Source organism: Syngnathoides biaculeatus, chromosome 20 (assembly GCF_019802595.1).
Source record: "Syngnathoides biaculeatus isolate LvHL_M chromosome 20, ASM1980259v1, whole genome shotgun sequence".
In the NCBI taxonomy this organism is placed as follows: Eukaryota; Metazoa; Chordata; class Actinopteri; order Syngnathiformes; family Syngnathidae; genus Syngnathoides; species Syngnathoides biaculeatus.
Window position 1 is genome coordinate 17,006,615 of NC_084659.1, and position 16,817 is coordinate 17,023,431.

At 48.8% G+C, this 16,817-nt stretch overlaps 1 protein-coding gene across 6 annotated transcripts in view; it reads left to right on the plus strand.

Moving 5' to 3' along the window:
- Nucleotides 1-15,453, plus strand: part of pim3 (Pim-3 proto-oncogene, serine/threonine kinase) — a 100,222-nt gene extending 84,769 nt beyond the window's left edge. For 4 of the 6 annotated variants that reach the window (XM_061806929.1, XM_061806930.1, XM_061806931.1 and 1 more), the window contains 5 exons: nucleotides 11,672-11,781; nucleotides 11,863-11,913; nucleotides 12,016-12,379; nucleotides 13,058-13,234; nucleotides 13,518-15,453. In XM_061806929.1, the coding sequence (XP_061662913.1) occupies nucleotides 11,677-11,781; nucleotides 11,863-11,913; nucleotides 12,016-12,379; nucleotides 13,058-13,234; nucleotides 13,518-13,771 (951 nt within the window). In that variant the 5' untranslated portion in view covers nucleotides 11,672-11,676 and the 3' untranslated portion in view covers nucleotides 13,772-15,453. Of the gene's footprint in view, nucleotides 1-5,119; nucleotides 6,104-10,660; nucleotides 11,529-11,671; nucleotides 11,782-11,862; nucleotides 11,914-12,015; nucleotides 12,380-13,057; nucleotides 13,235-13,517 lie in introns of those variants that run through there. The other 2 variants (XM_061806932.1, XM_061806928.1) reach the window with 2 other exon arrangements.
- The last annotated feature ends 1,364 nt before the right edge of the window (nucleotides 15,454-16,817 follow it).

Genomic DNA, 16,817 nt, shown 5'->3' on the forward strand with positions numbered 1-16,817 from the left:
GTCCTGGGTCGTCCTCGGGATCTCTTTCCGGCGGGACATGCCCGGAACACTTCACCAGGGAGGTGTCTGGGATGCATCCGGATCAGATGCCCAAACCACCTCTCAATGCGGAGGAGATGCGGTTCGACACCGACCCCCTCCCGGATAACCGAGCTTCTCACCCTATCTCCAAGGGAGAGTCCGGACACCCTGCGGAGGAAACTCATTTCGGCCGCTTGTTTCCGGGATCTTGTTCTTTCGGTCACGACCCACAGCTCATGCCCATAAGTGAGGATAGCAACGTAGATCGACTAGTAAATTGAGAGTTTCACCTTTCGACTTAGCTCCCTCTTTACCACAACACTTTACCGATACAAGCATAGTCTCGGGTATGGAGGTGCTGATTCTCAGGTCACCCTTCTTGAAAAGGGGGACCACCATCCCAGTCTGCCAATCCAGAGACACTGTCCCCGATGTCCACACGATGTTGCAGAGGCGTGTCAACCAGGACAGCCCCACAACATCCAGAACCCTTCGGAACTCGGGGTGAATCTCATCCACCTCCGGGTTCCTGGTACCGAGGAGCTTTTTAACCACCTCGGTCGGTTAGGGTCAACCCCAGAGGTGGACGAGCCCGCCTCAGAGCACCCAGATTCGGCTTCCTCGTGACTCGTGTCTGTCCTATTTCGGTGGGTTTTTACTGAAAGGGACACTGAGGCAAACCCCTGCTCTGTCGTTACGCCTCAGCTATATCACTTTACCTGGTAGCTAGCGCGAAAGAGTGATCAACTGGAGTGAGGGATGACTCAAGGGTTCAGGGGTGAGGCGAGAAGAAGATGTGAAGTGGAAATTGGGAGAAAAGAAAGGTTGTGAAAACGCAGGGACCCAGCAGAGGCAATAAAAGAAGAAATTGGAGGTGGGGGTTTGACCCGGAGGTGTTTGTTCCCTTTGAAGAGAGGATTCCTCTCTTGCCTTCGAGGAAGAAAATAATTAACACCTCGGAGGTTGCCATGCCAACGCAGGGCTCCTCAGTTAATGCGCTTTCCCGGCCCGTAATTACTCGGAGTCCGAGGGGCCGGCAATCTCTCTGCGCCATCGTTGGAGGAACGAGGCGGCAGCGTCGATTAGCATACCACGCGGCGCTTTGAACGACGGCACAAAAGTCGCGGCGGGCGTGGCGACCGTCGCGGCCTGGACGTCCACGTTGCTCCCTTATTCCAGGCGGCTCCTCCCGCGAGAACACTTTGGGCTCCAGAGATGATTAAAAAGCGTCGACGTGACGATTAAATTACCGCGGCTAATATTTGACAAGGCTGCTGCAAAGGGGAATAATTGGACATTTTGCATATAATTGTTACGCAAGCGCCAAGTCCTGTTTTGATTACGGCAGCGAAAAGGGTAGTCTTGTATTTGAAACGGCCGAGCGTGCGACGCCCATCGACATGCAATTAGTTGGCTCTTCGTTAGGAGACATTTCATCACTGCGGTTGATGCTTCTCGGTGTATTCTCGTTAACTGTGTGTGGGTGGGGGGCGGGGCTTTTGTCTGGTCAAGACAGAGAAGATTGCGGCTTTTTCAAAAGTGCGCCAATCAGCATCATTAGCCCTAATGACCCAATTGAAGTATGACAAAGAGAATGCCGCACACGCAGTGAAAGCGTACGCACCTTTCGGCCGCTCGCAAAAAGTAGCGGCGCGCCTGTTTCGGGCGCCCGCGAGCCGCTAATCGTCTTTGGCTACGAGTTCAAAAGTCGAGCCGCGGGTGAACGTCGCCGCAACGCAATAATTGTCCCGACTAATTTGGATCATATTTCACGAAAAAGGGTATGAAGATGGATGGATGCATTATTTTAAGCATAAAATGGTTCCAAATGACAGGTAGGTGTGTATAGAGCTATGAAAAAAAAATTATAGTTGGGGGGGTGTAATCCTCTCATAACGTTACAACAGATTCACGGGTGCGAAATATGTCGAAGTGCGCGTCGGACAGCTTCCGCGCAGCAGGCGCGGAAGGACGGCCCCGCACGGCCTTGTGGATCGCCGCAAGGCCGGGGCCCGGCGTAAGCCTCAACGCGTAGGTGATGATTCGGGAGGAGAGGTGGTTTAGCCGGGCTCTACCCCCACCGGCCACAGGTGTCTGGGCATCCCACTTCGTGCGTCGGCTCGCCTGCGACGGCTTCCGTATCAGCTCGCTCGCTGCGGCTCGCCCGCCAGCGACGGCTTTCTCGCCGGCAACAGCTTCCGCATTGGCCCCAATGCGGAGGTGGTTTGGCCGGGCTCTCCCCGCACCGGCCACCAGTGTCTGGGCACCCCACTTCGTGCATCGACTCGCCGGCGACGGCTTCCACGTCGGCTGGCTCGCCCACCAGCGACGGTTTGCTCGCCGGCGACTGCTTCCGATTTGGCCTCAACGCGGAGGTGGTTTTGGCTGGGCTCTCTCCCCACCGGTGTCTGGGCACCCCACTTCATGCGGAGGCCCGCCGGCGACGGCTTCCGCGTCGGCTCGCTCGCCCACCAGCGACAGCTTGCTCACCGGCGGCAGCTTCCGCGTTGGCCTCAACACGGAGGTGGTTTGGCCGCATGCGGGAGGAGAAAGGAGCTCAACCCCCGCCTGGCATGGATCCTCCTGTGTATGCTACATACTGTTGGGGAGTCTTTTGTTAATTAGAAATGATCCGCATATCATCGAAACATGGCTCGAAATTCATTTTCACTTGATTGCGAGATGTTTTCTTCTTGGAAAAGAGCTTCCGTGTTCCATAGCAAGTTGCCCCTACTTGTTTTCAGTGGCGAATGTCATATGCTGATGACGTCGCAGGCAATATGGCTCCCACTTGGATGTCCAATAAGACTTCCGCAACTTTGCGCATGGATGACGCGCGCTCCGCTCATATTTATTTTTTCATATAGACATTGAAGTGAATAATGTTATATGTGTTTTTCATGACGATATCTATTTTGGAATGTTTATAGGCATGACAGTGGAGCTTTAAATCGGGTCAAACAAGAACTGTTCTGCCGGGGTTACCCCAGATGAACCGTCAATCACACAAGCACCCTCCTCCCATTAATTACAGCGACCATGTAAACCGGCCTGGGACCAAATTGAGTTAGAAGGTAACGCGTAGCCCCCGACGCCCCTCCTTCGACTCCGCTCTGTTGTTCACATCACTGCGAGCGCTCAGGTGTGAAGGATTGGAACGTCGGGGCGGGGCAGAGGGGGTCCCGGCGTCGTAGCCGTCACGGCGAGGAGCTCCGAAGGCGCTTTTTTTTTTTTTTTTTTTTTTGCGCTATTGTCACTGTGTCGTCGGAACTTGTGGATTAAGGACTTCGGTGTTGCGGTTACAAGCTCGGCTGTGCCATGTGGCCATTAAGCCCTGCTGTTGAATTAATAATGACGTGACCGCGAGGTTCAAATCGGGGAAGGCGAGTGCGTTTGGGACGCTTCCGCCAGTGTCTCCGCACGTTGCGCGGCATTGACTTAGCGTGTTCATGCGCGCGGCGGCAAGACTGCTGACCGGGCAGCTCGCGGACACGCAGTCAGCAGTGTGCCCGTCAAAGAAACGAGCCAATCACGTCGCTCGGAGCGCACGGGTCAAAGCGCCGGAGGGGACCGACCTACCCAACCTACGTATACGAAATCCACGAAGCGCTTTTATTAATTTATCTCCACGTCTATTTTTAAACACAGGATTACGAGTGGTCCTTTTTCAGGCCCTGCCGCCCCCTCCCGGGGGTCGCGGCCCAGGTGGGAGGGGATTTAAAGCTTTGGTCTCGGTATCCTCTTAAGACTGGGATGGCCGGTTAAATGGATCAAGTCGGTGGAGGGAAGTGGAGCACTTAGCTCCAACTTCTATGTATACATTTGTGTAAATTATATGCGGACGCTTTGGCGCTCGGGATTAAAAACCAACGTAGCTGACTGGGGTTTGGGGGGGGGGGGGGGGCGGTTTAGTTCTCTTCAAAGGTTGAGCAATAGACTTACAGATAGACTCGCAGCGTAATGACTGACGGGTAAATAACGATCTCTTAACAAGGATAAAAGGGGAATTCCATTTAGAGAGCATTTATGTCAACGGCAAAGTAAGACTTTGACGTGTTTCCATTTGCAGACATATGTTCACCTTGAGGGCAATCCGTCAGAGGAACGCCAGGGGGAAAAAAATAAAAATCAAAAAATGTATGTTTTACGTTGATTAGTGGCAGAGAAATTTAGAAATCTCAAGAAAAGGGATGGCCGCAATATCGCATATCGAGATTTAAAAGGACACTTTTTAAAGGATAAAGTTGGAACTAAGTCTTTTGAAATGAGGAAATCAAGTAAAATAATACAGTACAAATGGCTCATCTAACGTGAAAATAAAATGATTATTTTTACATTAGTTTTATGAGCAGAAACTCTGATTAGTCATCATTTTATGTCGTCAAATGCAGAAATGCAGTTGTAATTTGACAAGACAAAATTTGGAATATCCTACTTCAAATTCAAAATTTTACAATACAAAAGTGAATATTGTATATATATTTTTTTACGTGACTAAAGTTCCAATTTAGTAATTACTATGAGAATGTGCCATAGGTGTGTCAGAAGAATTTAAGATGGAGGTGGGAGTGCATCAGGGATCCGCGCTGAGCCCCTGCCGGTTTGCGGTAGTAATGGATAGGCTGACAGATGAGGTGAGACTGGATTCCACTTGGACTATGATGTTCGCAGATGATATTGTGATATGCAGTGAAAGCAGGGAGCAGGCGGAGGAACAATTAGAAAGATGGAGGCACGCACTGGAAAGGAGAGGAAAGAAGATTAGCCGAAGTAAAACAGAACATATGTGCGGAGGGGGAAGAGTGAAGCTCCAAGGAGAAGAGATACTAGCGAGGGTGGACGACTAGTTGGAAAAAGATGACACGCTGTGGCGACCCCTGATGAGACAAGCCGAAAGGAAAAGAAGATGACTGTATATCGGAATATTGCAACGTATAAAGTGGAATCCTACGTGACAAAAGAATTTTAACAGACGAGATTCTGGTGATTGTGATGTTTTCTAATGTGACAAATCCAAATTATGAAATCACAAAAAGTGGGAATATTGCAACATGAAAGTCTGATTTTTTTTTTTTTTTTTTTTTTTCATTTCCAAAGTGGAACAACTTCATTCATTTTCTGTACGCTCACAGAGTCTGGACTCTATCCCATCTGACTTTGTGCGAAAAGGCGGTGTACACCCTGGACCGGTTCACAGCCTACTGTAGAAGCGGGAACATGACAACATTAAAGCCCAAGTGTCATCCCTATAAACATTCTAAAATAGATATTGTCATGAAAAATACATATAACATTATTCGCTTCAATGTCTCCGTCATCTATGCGCAAAGTTGCGGAAGTCTCATTCGCCATCCAAGTGGTCACCATATTGGCTGCATCGACTGCCCGTGACGTCACCCCGGACATTCGCCATTGAAAACACGCTGTGGCCCCTGATTTGGGACACGCCCCTTCAGAAACGGAAGCTCTTTTCAAAGAAGAGAACACCTCACAACCGAGTGAAGTGACCGGGGCAATATTACCCTATCGTTTGGAGCCATATTTAGATGATATGCGGATCACGGCCAAACCACCTCCCCGGCCGATCCACCTCCATGCGGCGGTGATAAAAACCAACGCCGCGGCCAAATCGCCTGCCCGTCTGATTCACTCCCGCGGCTGAGATGAGCCACCACGGCCCAGAACTGTGATGAGCCGGAAGGCCGTCTTGGCATGGCCGACTCTGCCTTGTTAACACGGCTTCGGCCGGGACGGCCTTGTCGACAAGGCCGGCGGCGATCCACAAGGCCTGCGGAGGCCGTCCTTCAGCGGCTGCTGCACGGAAGCCCTCCGATGCCCACATGTGCATATTTAGCACCCCTGATTTACGGATTACGCCCCCTCCCCTACGCCTACCTGTCATTTGGAACCCACGAAGCTCTCATCTTTTTGCACCTGTGTAATCCATTTTTCACGACGAACCGGATCTTTTTGGAAAGTATGAAGAGCGAATCCATCCTCCCGAGTGTTAGAGCAATATCCAGCAATACAACGAGCCGGCGTTTTGGCTAGCACGAAGGAACGACGAGCTACCTTCCAGCAGGTAAAACTAGTATAAACAGACAAGACCGCTTGCGTGCGCGACTGTCAGAACCGGCGTGAAGACAAATTTGCAATTTTACAGGACAAAACTAAAACTAAACAAGAATACGCAAGGGCGAGAAATGTCACTTTGCCCTCCGTTTGACCCCTCACTCCCGATAAATGTACACACCTTCATTCCCATAGTTATACCTGCGGCTAAGTATCTCTGGTAAATATTCAAGTCGGCGGTTGTTATTTCTTTAACACCAAATCGTAACATAAGCTCCCTCCATATGACTCATGTAGCATATAAACTACACGATTCTCCGGCCAAATCCGCGTACAGAGAAGGTGCGAGGAAATGTGTTAAAAGCGCTAATGAGCGATTACGCAACGTGGCCGGCAGATTACCAGACTGACCAGGCTGACATTGTTGCATAATGTTGAGACGGCGCAATAATCCATACGGGGGTGGGGGGACCGCCCGCCCGCCCGCCGAGCGGAACGCACGATCCACAATGACGCGACACGTGTGCGTTGTCACTCAGCCTTCAGTGGTTTTTAATCGTGGAGAACTGCGATGAAAAGGGTCATCGGCGCCCGCGGGGACAATCCCGGTGGTGCGACTTGTTCTCGTGTTGAGGACTTTGCATGACAAACATCCCGAAGACTCCCCAGGCCAAGAGAGCCCCAGCAAAGCCAAGCTGGATCGATTTCAATCGTTCGGCTTACCAAAACGATGCGGCCGGCGCTAAAAATAACCCCGGGCGACTCCACGGCTCTGAAGTGGCCACGTACCCTCTGCTGCGTCTGTTTTTTTTTTTTTTTTTTTTTTTTTTTTACCCAAGTTGAAAGGCATCAAATTCGGGTTGCAAACGCCGCCGGACCCCTTTTGGGCCGGCTGACACCGTTTACGCAGGCGGCAATTACAGCGAAGGAAAAAGCGGAAGGCATCCCAGGCATGTGCAGAAATACGTCGGACGGTGACGGCTCATCGCGGCGCCGCGAGCCCCTTTTATTTTTATTTTTTCTTCTTCATGGCTTTTCTCTCGGAGGTGGCGCACGTAAATAAAAAGAAGCCTGATGTTGATGATTTCCCACGAGAGTCGCGAAAACTGCTTTGCACGCGTTCATTTTAAAATAACCATGAATACTTCATGTACTCGACCAGAGCGTTGGCAAAGATCGGATCCATCTACTCCAGCATGGCGGATGACAGGATTGAGAGATGAAGTGCATTATTTAGGATGTCGTGTATAGTTATTTTTAGAGGCTGGAAGAAGAGTCACGGCGGGGTCTTTTAAGGTCAAGCTGGACTATTACGCGCTAATGATGTCTTTAAGAACATCACCGCAGACAGGAAATGACTTTCATGCAATCGAATTCCCGATCATGCGATTTGCGCGAGCTGACCGTACGACGGTCAGCGGGCAGTTTTGAAGCGGATGACATCGTATCTTGTCACCGATATCGCAGCCGGAACGCGGCTTCGCCTCAGGCCACCCTTGCCCCCATTTAACACGTTGCCCACCGTGGACTATCCTGGTCGGGGGGTGTTACGTTGCGACCCCTCCGCTGTTTATAGCTGCGGAGTGTGACTTCATTAGCGATCAGGGGATAAAATCGCAACTGAAACGACTACCGTAGTTTCCGGCTTTCAACCCTGTTTATGCGGTGATGCGGCTAATTTGTGCATTTTTCCAGCGGCCGCAAGGGGGCACTCGAGCGGAAAAAGTAAGAATGAGACCGGTGGAATATATGTGCCGAGGAAGTGAATTTTACCGGCCCTGTCAGCGCTGCGCTAGTTTTATTTTAACCAGCCTTGTTAGGGTTAACGCTAGCTTTAGCGCGGCACTAGCATTGGCAGCGTGTTGCTGCTGTGTTACTGGCGTCTCTATTTACTGATAAGTTTTATTTTAACCGGCCTTGTTAGGGTTAATGCTAGCTTTAGCGCGGCACTAGCATTAGCAGCGTGTTGCTGCTGTGTTACTGGCGTCTCTATTTACTGATAAGTTTTATTTTAACCGGCCTTGTTAGGGTTAACACTAGTGTTAGAGCTAGCTTTCGTGCGGCACTAGCGTCTGCGGTAGCTTTAGCCCGCCGTTAGCATTAGCAGCGTGTTGCTGCTGTGTTACTGGCGTGTCTCTGATATTTACCGGTAAGTTTTATTTTAACTGCCCTTGTTAGCGTTAGCGCTAGAGCGGCGCTAGCATTACTGCTAGCATTGGCAGCTGTTGCTGCTGTGTTACTGGCGTGTCTCTGATATTTACCGGTAAGTTTTATTTTGACCGCCCTTGTTAGTGTTAGCGCTAGTGCGGTGCTAGCATTACTGGTAGCATTGGCAGCGTATTGCTGCTGTGTTACTGGCGTGTCTCAGTGATATTTACCAGTAAGTTTTACTTTAACCGTCCTTTTTAGCACTATCGCGGTGCTCGCATTAGCAGCGTATTGCTGCTGTGTTACTGGCCTGTCTTAGTGATATTTACCGGTAATTTTATTTCAACCGAACTTGTTGGCGTTAGCGCTTTCGTTAGGGCCGCACTAGCGTTAAACTCTGTGTACCGTCTTTCTTTATATACATCTCGTGTTTCAACGTGGTTTTCAATGTGGGCACTTGCGGATTTTACACAGCTGTGGCGTATGTTTGTACCAAATGGTATTTCCTTTACAAATGTACTCGGTGAGGCTTGTAACCAGGTGCGCTCCGTAGGCCGGGAATTACGGTAGGGCAACAAGCGGGATAAACATTGCAAACTGAGACATTTGAGATTGAAATTCCAGTTCTGATCCAACAAAGTCATGAAAACATAACTTTGTCCCGGCTGTTGAAATCAATTTCTCCTTGTAAAGCATTTTTGGCCCCTGCGTGAGTCATCGAAGGAATGCGTGCGCTTAACTACCTTGACAAAAGCAATCACGACCTCTTTGCTTTTATGGTTAACCACACTATGTACAGTATGCGTTTAAGATGGCATTTTAAATGTTTATCTGCAACAGAGCTGTATAATTTTTTGTCTGCCCCTTGCCTTTCAGGTAAAACCTGATATTAAAAAAAAAAAAGATGTCCGGCTAATTGGATCAGATCAGGGGTAGGAGGAGGAAGTTGGCAGACTGACAACTTTTATGCATTTTTAGCACAACTCGTCTTGCCGTGAGTTTTTGTCGATCAACACAGTCCTCATAATACGGAGCATCAAAGCAGGTTGCAATTGTTTCCTTGTTTGCGGTTGGCCATTTACATAACTTTGCGCTGACTGGGCACCGCTAGTGTTAGCGCTAACGGCAACGGTAGCTTTACTGCGGTGCTAAGATTAGCAGCGTGTTGCTGCTGTGTTAGTAGCGTGTTTTTGATATTTACTAGTAAGTTTTATTTTAACTGGCCTTGTTAACGCTAGTGTTGGTGCTAGCTTTATCACGGCGCTAGCAATAGCTTTAGCGCATTGCTATCTTTAGCAGCGTGTTGCTGCTGTTACTGGCGTGTCTTTGGTATTTACTGGTCAGTTTTATTGTAACTGGCTATATTAGGGTTAACGCTAGTGTTAGCGCTAGCTTTAGCGCGGTGCTAGCATGAGCAGCGTGTTGCTGCTGTGTTACTGGCGTGTCTCAGTGATATTTACCGGTAAGTTTTATTTTAACCAGCCAACGGGATAAGAGGAGGCAGTTGGCAGACTGACAACTTTTATGCATTTTTAGCATAACTCGTCTTGGTATTAATTTTTGTCCATCAACACAGTCCTCGAAATACGGAGCATCAAAGCAGGTTGCGATTATTTTCTTGTTTGCAGTTGGCCATTTACATAAGTTTGCGCCGGCTGGGCCCCGTCCCGATAAGGTTCTGTGGAACTTTTCAAACGCTTCTTGTTTGGTTAGCGGTCAAAAATACACACATACGCGCACGGGGTTATCAGCGGATAGAGGAGATAAAACAGTGGAAAGTTCACAGCAAAAGCAAGGTCACGTTGCCCATGTGCGACGGTCGACGTGGAAAGTTTGAACTCCGGCGTCGCTAAACTTCAATCCGAGCGTGTTTTCATCTCGCTAACCTAGTTTGTACGCGCACCGTCAGCCGGTTCCGTTGCGATATCATCGCTGGGACTCTTGAGTATTCGACGGCGGGCTTTCGGGGAGCACGTTTTGGAGTGCGATTGTCGCGAAAAGTTGCAGCGGAATATTCACGTGACTAATTAGCACGTTCGCGACTTACAATGGCTGACGACTGGTTTGTGTTGCTAAGTATGCTTATGCGTATGCTCTTATTTGGGAAACACCCGCCCGAACAAAGAACAGTGGAGACATGTTCATGAGTAATTTGCCATGGGTTGTCTACAAAATGAGCTTTTCTTTCCCCAAGCAGACAGTCTGTCTCTTGCTGCAGAAGGGAAGGGTGGGGGCGTGCATGGGGGGGGGGGGGGGGGTACAAGGGGAGGGTCATCTCAAAATTGCCGCCACGTGCACTCAAATGTCTGCTTTATTACAACAACTTTTACCTGATTGGCCAACGCCCGGAAAAGAGTATTTATATACGGCATCTGATTGGTGGCCGCCTTTGAAGTCGATAGTGAGCGCAGCGCGAACCTCCCAGACGCGAGTTTCTTCCGCGCTCGTACTATGAGAAAGTAGTCCCGTGATGCACATTGTTGTTTTTTTTTTTAAAGGTGATGTATTTGATTCAAAGTGTGTTTCAGGATAAATGCGGCATTTTGTGTGTTTCGACGTGTGATGCGTGAAAGGTGTTTTTTTTTTTTTTTTACCCCGATAATTTGAAGGAGGGGGTCGCCCCGTACTGGCGGCGGAGGGATATATAACGTCGCACCGCGCGTCAAAATATTGGCAGTGGAGGACCGCGGCAAAGCTCAGACAGCTGCAAGACTTCGGCTCGTCCACACGCCGCGGAGGACATTTTACTTGCTCTCCTCGCGAGTTTTTTTTTATTTTTTTAACCAAAAAAAAAAAAAAAAACATCGGGAGACTACGTTTGTTGTCGCTTCCTCGGAACCATCCTTGCTTTTTTGGGGGGGGGTTTGTTTGCTTGTTTGCCGGCAGCGCCTCGTGTGACGAGAGCCACTCCGACCCGCTTTCATGTCGCGTTTCCGGCCGCCGGCGTGCGACTTTCCGGTCGTGACACGAATCTAACGGGCGCGGGCGCGGCCGAGTCGGCGGCGCACTGCTCGGACCGGGCCAGGTCGTTCCCCGAGACGGTCCGCATCGCTTATTTTTAGACGGCGCCCGAACTCCCCTAAAGGCTCCCTTAGTAGTACTCGAAACCTCGACCGGGGCTGCCTTTGGATCACCGACACCGGCTTTTTTATTATTTTTTTTTTGGAGCCACTTTTTTTTGTTTTTTGTTTTGCCTAATATGTTGCTGTCAAAGTTCGGTTCATTTTCGCACATTTGCAACCCCTCGAGTATGGACCACCTACCAGTGAAAATCCAGCTTCAGCTGGGTAAGTGAACATGAAAGAGGGTGGAGGTGGGGGGGGGGGGTTAGTTGAAAGAGGTTAACTGGCCGACTATAGAGACGGCGCTCGGTCGTGGAAACCTACACCCCGGGGCGCTCATGTTCGCACCGTGTTGTCACCCAAAACAGTCAAAATGGAGAAGGAGCCGTTCGAGAAGGTGTACCAGGTGGGCTCCGTGCTGGGGAGCGGCGGCTTCGGCACCGTGTACGCCGGCAGCAGGCTCGCCGACGGGGCACCGGTGAGTCGCGGGCGGCGGCTGAGAATTTTACCCGCCAAGCGAGCGCAATGCGACTTAGTTTAATATTTTTGTTTTGTGTAGGTGGCTGTAAAACACGTCGCCAAGGAAAGGGTGACCGAGTGGGGCTCACTTGTAAGTGTTTTTTTTTTTTTTTTTGGGCGTCATGGAGGCCGCGTGTATTTCCCCCCCCCCCGCTCAAATGATGGATTCGCCCCCTTCTTGTTTTGGTCTCAGAACGGAAGCATGGTCCCGCTCGAGATCCTCCTGCTCAAGAAGGTCAGCTCGTCTTTCCGCGGCGTGATCAAACTGCTGGACTATTACGAGCGCGCCGACGGCTGGCTGCTGGTGATGGAGCGGCCGGAGCTCGTCAAGGACCTGTTCGACTTCATCACCGAGAAGGGGGCGCTGGACGAGGACGCGGCGCGCGGCTTCTTCCGCCAAGTCCTGGAGGCGGTGCGCCACTGCTACAGCTGCGGCGTGGTGCACCGGGACATCAAGGACGAGAACCTGCTCGTGGACCTGCGCACCGGGGAGCTCAAGCTGATCGACTTCGGCTCCGGGGCCCTCCTCAAGGACACCGTGTACACGGACTTTGACGGTAGGCTGCTGTGTTTATTCAAAATAATCATAAATGGCGCTACGGCCTTGATGCGCTCGGCGCTATTTTCAGTCGCGGAGGCGTTCACACTCTCCCGTGACGCAGTGGTGTATTTTTTTTTTTGTTTGTTTTGTTTTGGGGCGGAGGGCTTCCCTCGCGTCATTAATCTTACTTCCAATGTACTCGTGTGCATTTTTTTTTTTGATGAGTTTATGACGCATTCGACACACACAAGAGTAGAACTGAAAATCGACCACAGCGTGAGTCACGGTCCGGGTCGTCGAGTGCCACGTAACGTGTTTGTTGTGAAACCCGAGCCGCGGAGTCACATGATGCGATCACGTTTCCCCTCACTGTTGTGTGTGTGTGTGTGTGTGTGTGTGTGTGTGTGTGGTGTGTGTGTGTGTGTGTGTGTGTGTGGTGTGTGTGTGTGTGTGTGTGTGTGTGTGGTGTGTGTGTGTGTGTGTTGTGTGTGTGTGTGTGTGTGTGTGTGTGTGGTGTGTGTGTGTGTGTGGAAGAGGGAGGGAGGGGGGGTTTGTTGTGCTATACATGGAGTTTTTTTTTTTTTTCATACATATATTTTTGAAATTTCCCACATACCTCACTTCCCCCCAAGCTTTTCTGCACCCTCCATACTCACTGTTCTCATCTCATCGTTTTTTTTTTTTTTTTTTATAGGTACCCGTGTGTACAGCCCGCCCGAGTGGATCCGCTTCCACCGGTACCACGGCCGCTCCGCCACGGTGTGGTCGCTCGGCGTGCTGCTCTACGACATGGTGTGCGGCGACATCCCGTTCGAGCAGGACGAGGAGATCCTCCAGGGGAAACTTTACTTCAGGAGGAGGGTTTCGGCCGGTGAGTTGGGGAGCCGCCCGAGGGTCGAGTGTCGCCCCCTAGCTGCGCTGGGCGGTACTAGTGTGACCTGGAATGAGCGGCTTGTCAAAAGCAGTTGAGACAAGACATTTTATTTTGAGGGGAGGGGCATTTCACAACAGTGCGAGAGCTTTTAATTTCATTTTTTTAATTTTGATTTTATTATGACAACTCTTGCGCCACAGCGGTTTGGGAACAGTCGGCCCGTGTCGTAATTTTTTTTTAAATTTTTTTTCCCTCACGCGTGAAATCTCGATTTCCGCAGACTGCCAGCAGCTGATCAAATGGTGCCTGGCCTTGCGACCCTCCGACCGGCCCACGCTGGAGCAGATCTGCGAACACCCCTGGATGGGGGCGCCAGCCGGGACGCCGGCGCCGGGTCCCGAGGAGCCGGCGGCCGGCGACATCCGCCTGCGAACCATCGCCACCGACTCGTCGTCGAGCACGGCCTCGAGCAAGGGAGCCTCTGAGGACAGCGGAGGGGACTCAAAAGACTCTTGGGGGGGGGGGGGGTTCTAGGCTACGAGGAGTCGGATTCAAGTTCGATATCCTGCGAGTCTCGTCGGCCGGTCGACGGCCATAAATGTACGTTTCAGCAACTGTTTGTTGTTGCTCATCTTCATTTTACCCCCACATTTTTTTTTCTTTTTTTTTTCATTCATTTAATCCAAGTTGTTTCCTAAATGGGAACATTTTGCTGTTTGGGTGGTCTTACCAGCACTATATATTTGCCCCCTCCCCTTTTGAACTCTTAATTTTTTTTATTTTTTGTTAGTAGGCTGTTATATGATGCATCCGGCAAGGCCTTCCTGTTCAGATATGGTTGCTCTCATAGAGCTTTTGGAGAAAATGTTTTTTTTTTTTTTTTTTTTTTTTTTTTTTTCCTCTATTCAATGTTCAAAAAAAAAAAAAGTTTTCATTTTGGAGTGCCTTTTTTGGAACGCTGCTTTTTTCTGGGGGCTTTTCATCTCAACTTATTTTTGTTCCCTTTTTTTTTTTTTTTTGTTTGTTTTTTTTCCCCGGACTCAGCCTCAGTGATGGGAGACCCCGTCACCGACAAGCCAAGTAGCCCCCAGCTGAGAGGCTGCGAGAGCGTTAAGAGAGGAGAAATGGAATACTTGAAACAAACATGTACACACACACACACGCAACTGTGTATCACTCTTCGAAGCTGCTCACTCACTCTATAGCCTGAACAGGTGTTTTTTTTGGAAACTGGATCCTGTCTCTCTTTTTTGAATGTCAACACACACACACACCTCTTACTCTGCCTCCTCCCTCCGCTCTTGCCTTTTTTCGCTCTTCACTCGTTCTCCCGGCCCGTTCCGAAGTTTGTCGCACTCTTTCGTGCGTTGTTCTGCAAAGTCGGTCTCCTCTTTTACACTTTTTTTTTTTTTTTTTTTGCCTCCCGCCATCTCACTGCTTGACACTTCACGGCCCCCCCCCCTCGCCCCTGACCCGGGGGCTCCGTTGGGTGTGAAATGCACAATCAATGCAATATTTTTTTTTATTTTTTGCATATATTGTACAGTGTTTCCCCCCCTCTTTTAGTGTACTTCCCCCCCCCTCCACATTTGCATTTAATTTATTTGTAAACGTGTAGACATTCCACATTCTGTGGTTATTTATTTATTTATTGTCTTTGCTTAAACTCCCTCTAAAATTATTTTTGCATTTCCTACTTGGCCTTTAGTTTGCATTCCTAACTTATTTTTACATATCGACAATTTTTTTTTTTTTTTTTTTTTTTTTTTTTAGATGTGGAGGATGCACTGACAGTTGTCGATGTAAAGCAGAATAAAACAAGTTTACTTTAATTTTGAAAGCATTTGAATGTTATTTCACTACTTTTTGGGAGATTTGAATCCATCTGGTTTTCTGTACTTTTAAGATGAAGTTTTAAGTCGTTCGGGAAAGAAAAATTGGGCTCACTTGTTGGGGCTCCGAACGATGGATATTGGGTTTTTTTTTTTTAATACTAAATTTTCAATTAAAGTCCCACTTTTATGTACTGAAATAGCTGGTGTCTTTATTAAGATTTGTTTATTTTTTTTACTTTTGCATGACTGCCAAGACCTCATAGCAGCCATTAACTGCATGCTAATAAGACTTTTGAATGGATGGAGAGTCACAGCTACTGTTAAACCAGTTTTTGCTATCTTCTGACAGGAAGTAAACAGTTTTTATGAGTAACTGTGTTTACATATGTTGTACTATTGCTAAAGGATTGATGTAAATAATGAAAACTGGTTAATTCATGGACATTATGAAGGACCGACCCCTAATCCACTAATCCTCGCCGTTGTTTTAACGTCTAACTGGGTTTTATGGATGTAAATGAGCGTCATCTTCAATAACAAAGCAGATGACGGTAAAGGCCTCATCCATTCTGTGTGAAATCCTCATTAAGTGGAGCTGGGTGGGCATATGGTCCCCCTCCGCTTTTGTCTGACCCATCTTGGGGGGGGGGGGGGTCTATGAGCATCTCGAGGACAGGATTCAGGGCCTTCTGAGGGTATCCGGCCTGTGACAAAAGAGTGGCATGTCTATATTTAAACATTCCAACTCAAAAAGTTTACTGTTTCTAAATTTTAGTACTTATTATATATTGTAGGTGACAGATGAGGCCTCAAACGGGCCTTCCGTCGAGATGGAAAACCGACGATTATATGAAAAGTACGGCCATTGCCACGAGCGCGCAAAGCAGTTCGGACAAGTTGGAGAAACGTTCGTAAGTGACAAGTCGCCAGACACAAGCGGGAGATGCCAGATGGACTCCAGGGGCCCCCCGAGAGCCCCCGGTTGGGCACAGATGGGCCGGTGGGTGTCAACCCACACAGGGGTTGCGACGCCAGCTTCCGAGAACAGGAAAAGACGAGATGAGACATCTCGCCGAGTGTTGCCGGTGGTGCTTACTCCATTTCACGCGGGCTTCTTTATTTTTTCCATTTATGGCCTGCGCGAGTGTGCGACCGTGCGTCTGACCTCGACTTAAGGACACAGGGCCGTTACAGTGCATGCCCAGTTGTTTGGGTCGATCCAGGGAATATTATTCTTCTCTTTTCAGGAAAAAAAAAATCATACCGGGAGACAACTCATAATAATTTGATAGATGAATCGCCCTGTTGACCCATTTTCATCCATTTCTGATTCAGATTTTTGATATTTTTTAAATTATTAAAAAAAAAGTCTGGATTAATATAATACACGTTGGGGTTGATAAAACAGTAACCAACATTAAATCCAGTTTTTAAAAAAATTAAGTTATGATTCAATTTTAACGTCCATGTCCTTATAAGGGAACATCGCCCCTTCAAACATGGCTGCCATATAAACACGTCAGCCGCGTTTCTACGATGCGCTGCTGTAACGCTTCATAAGTCTGTGGACTGATTAACCTTTCGTTGCCTTTATAATAAAGACCCTGTAGTGCAATAGATGACATGCATACTCTAATGAATATTTTTTCGACACAAAAAAAATATTTTTTCTGGACTTTTTATCCGCGAATATCGCAAAGGCTATTAGATTTTGTGATTGGATGATTCGAGAGTGTGGAGGCGGA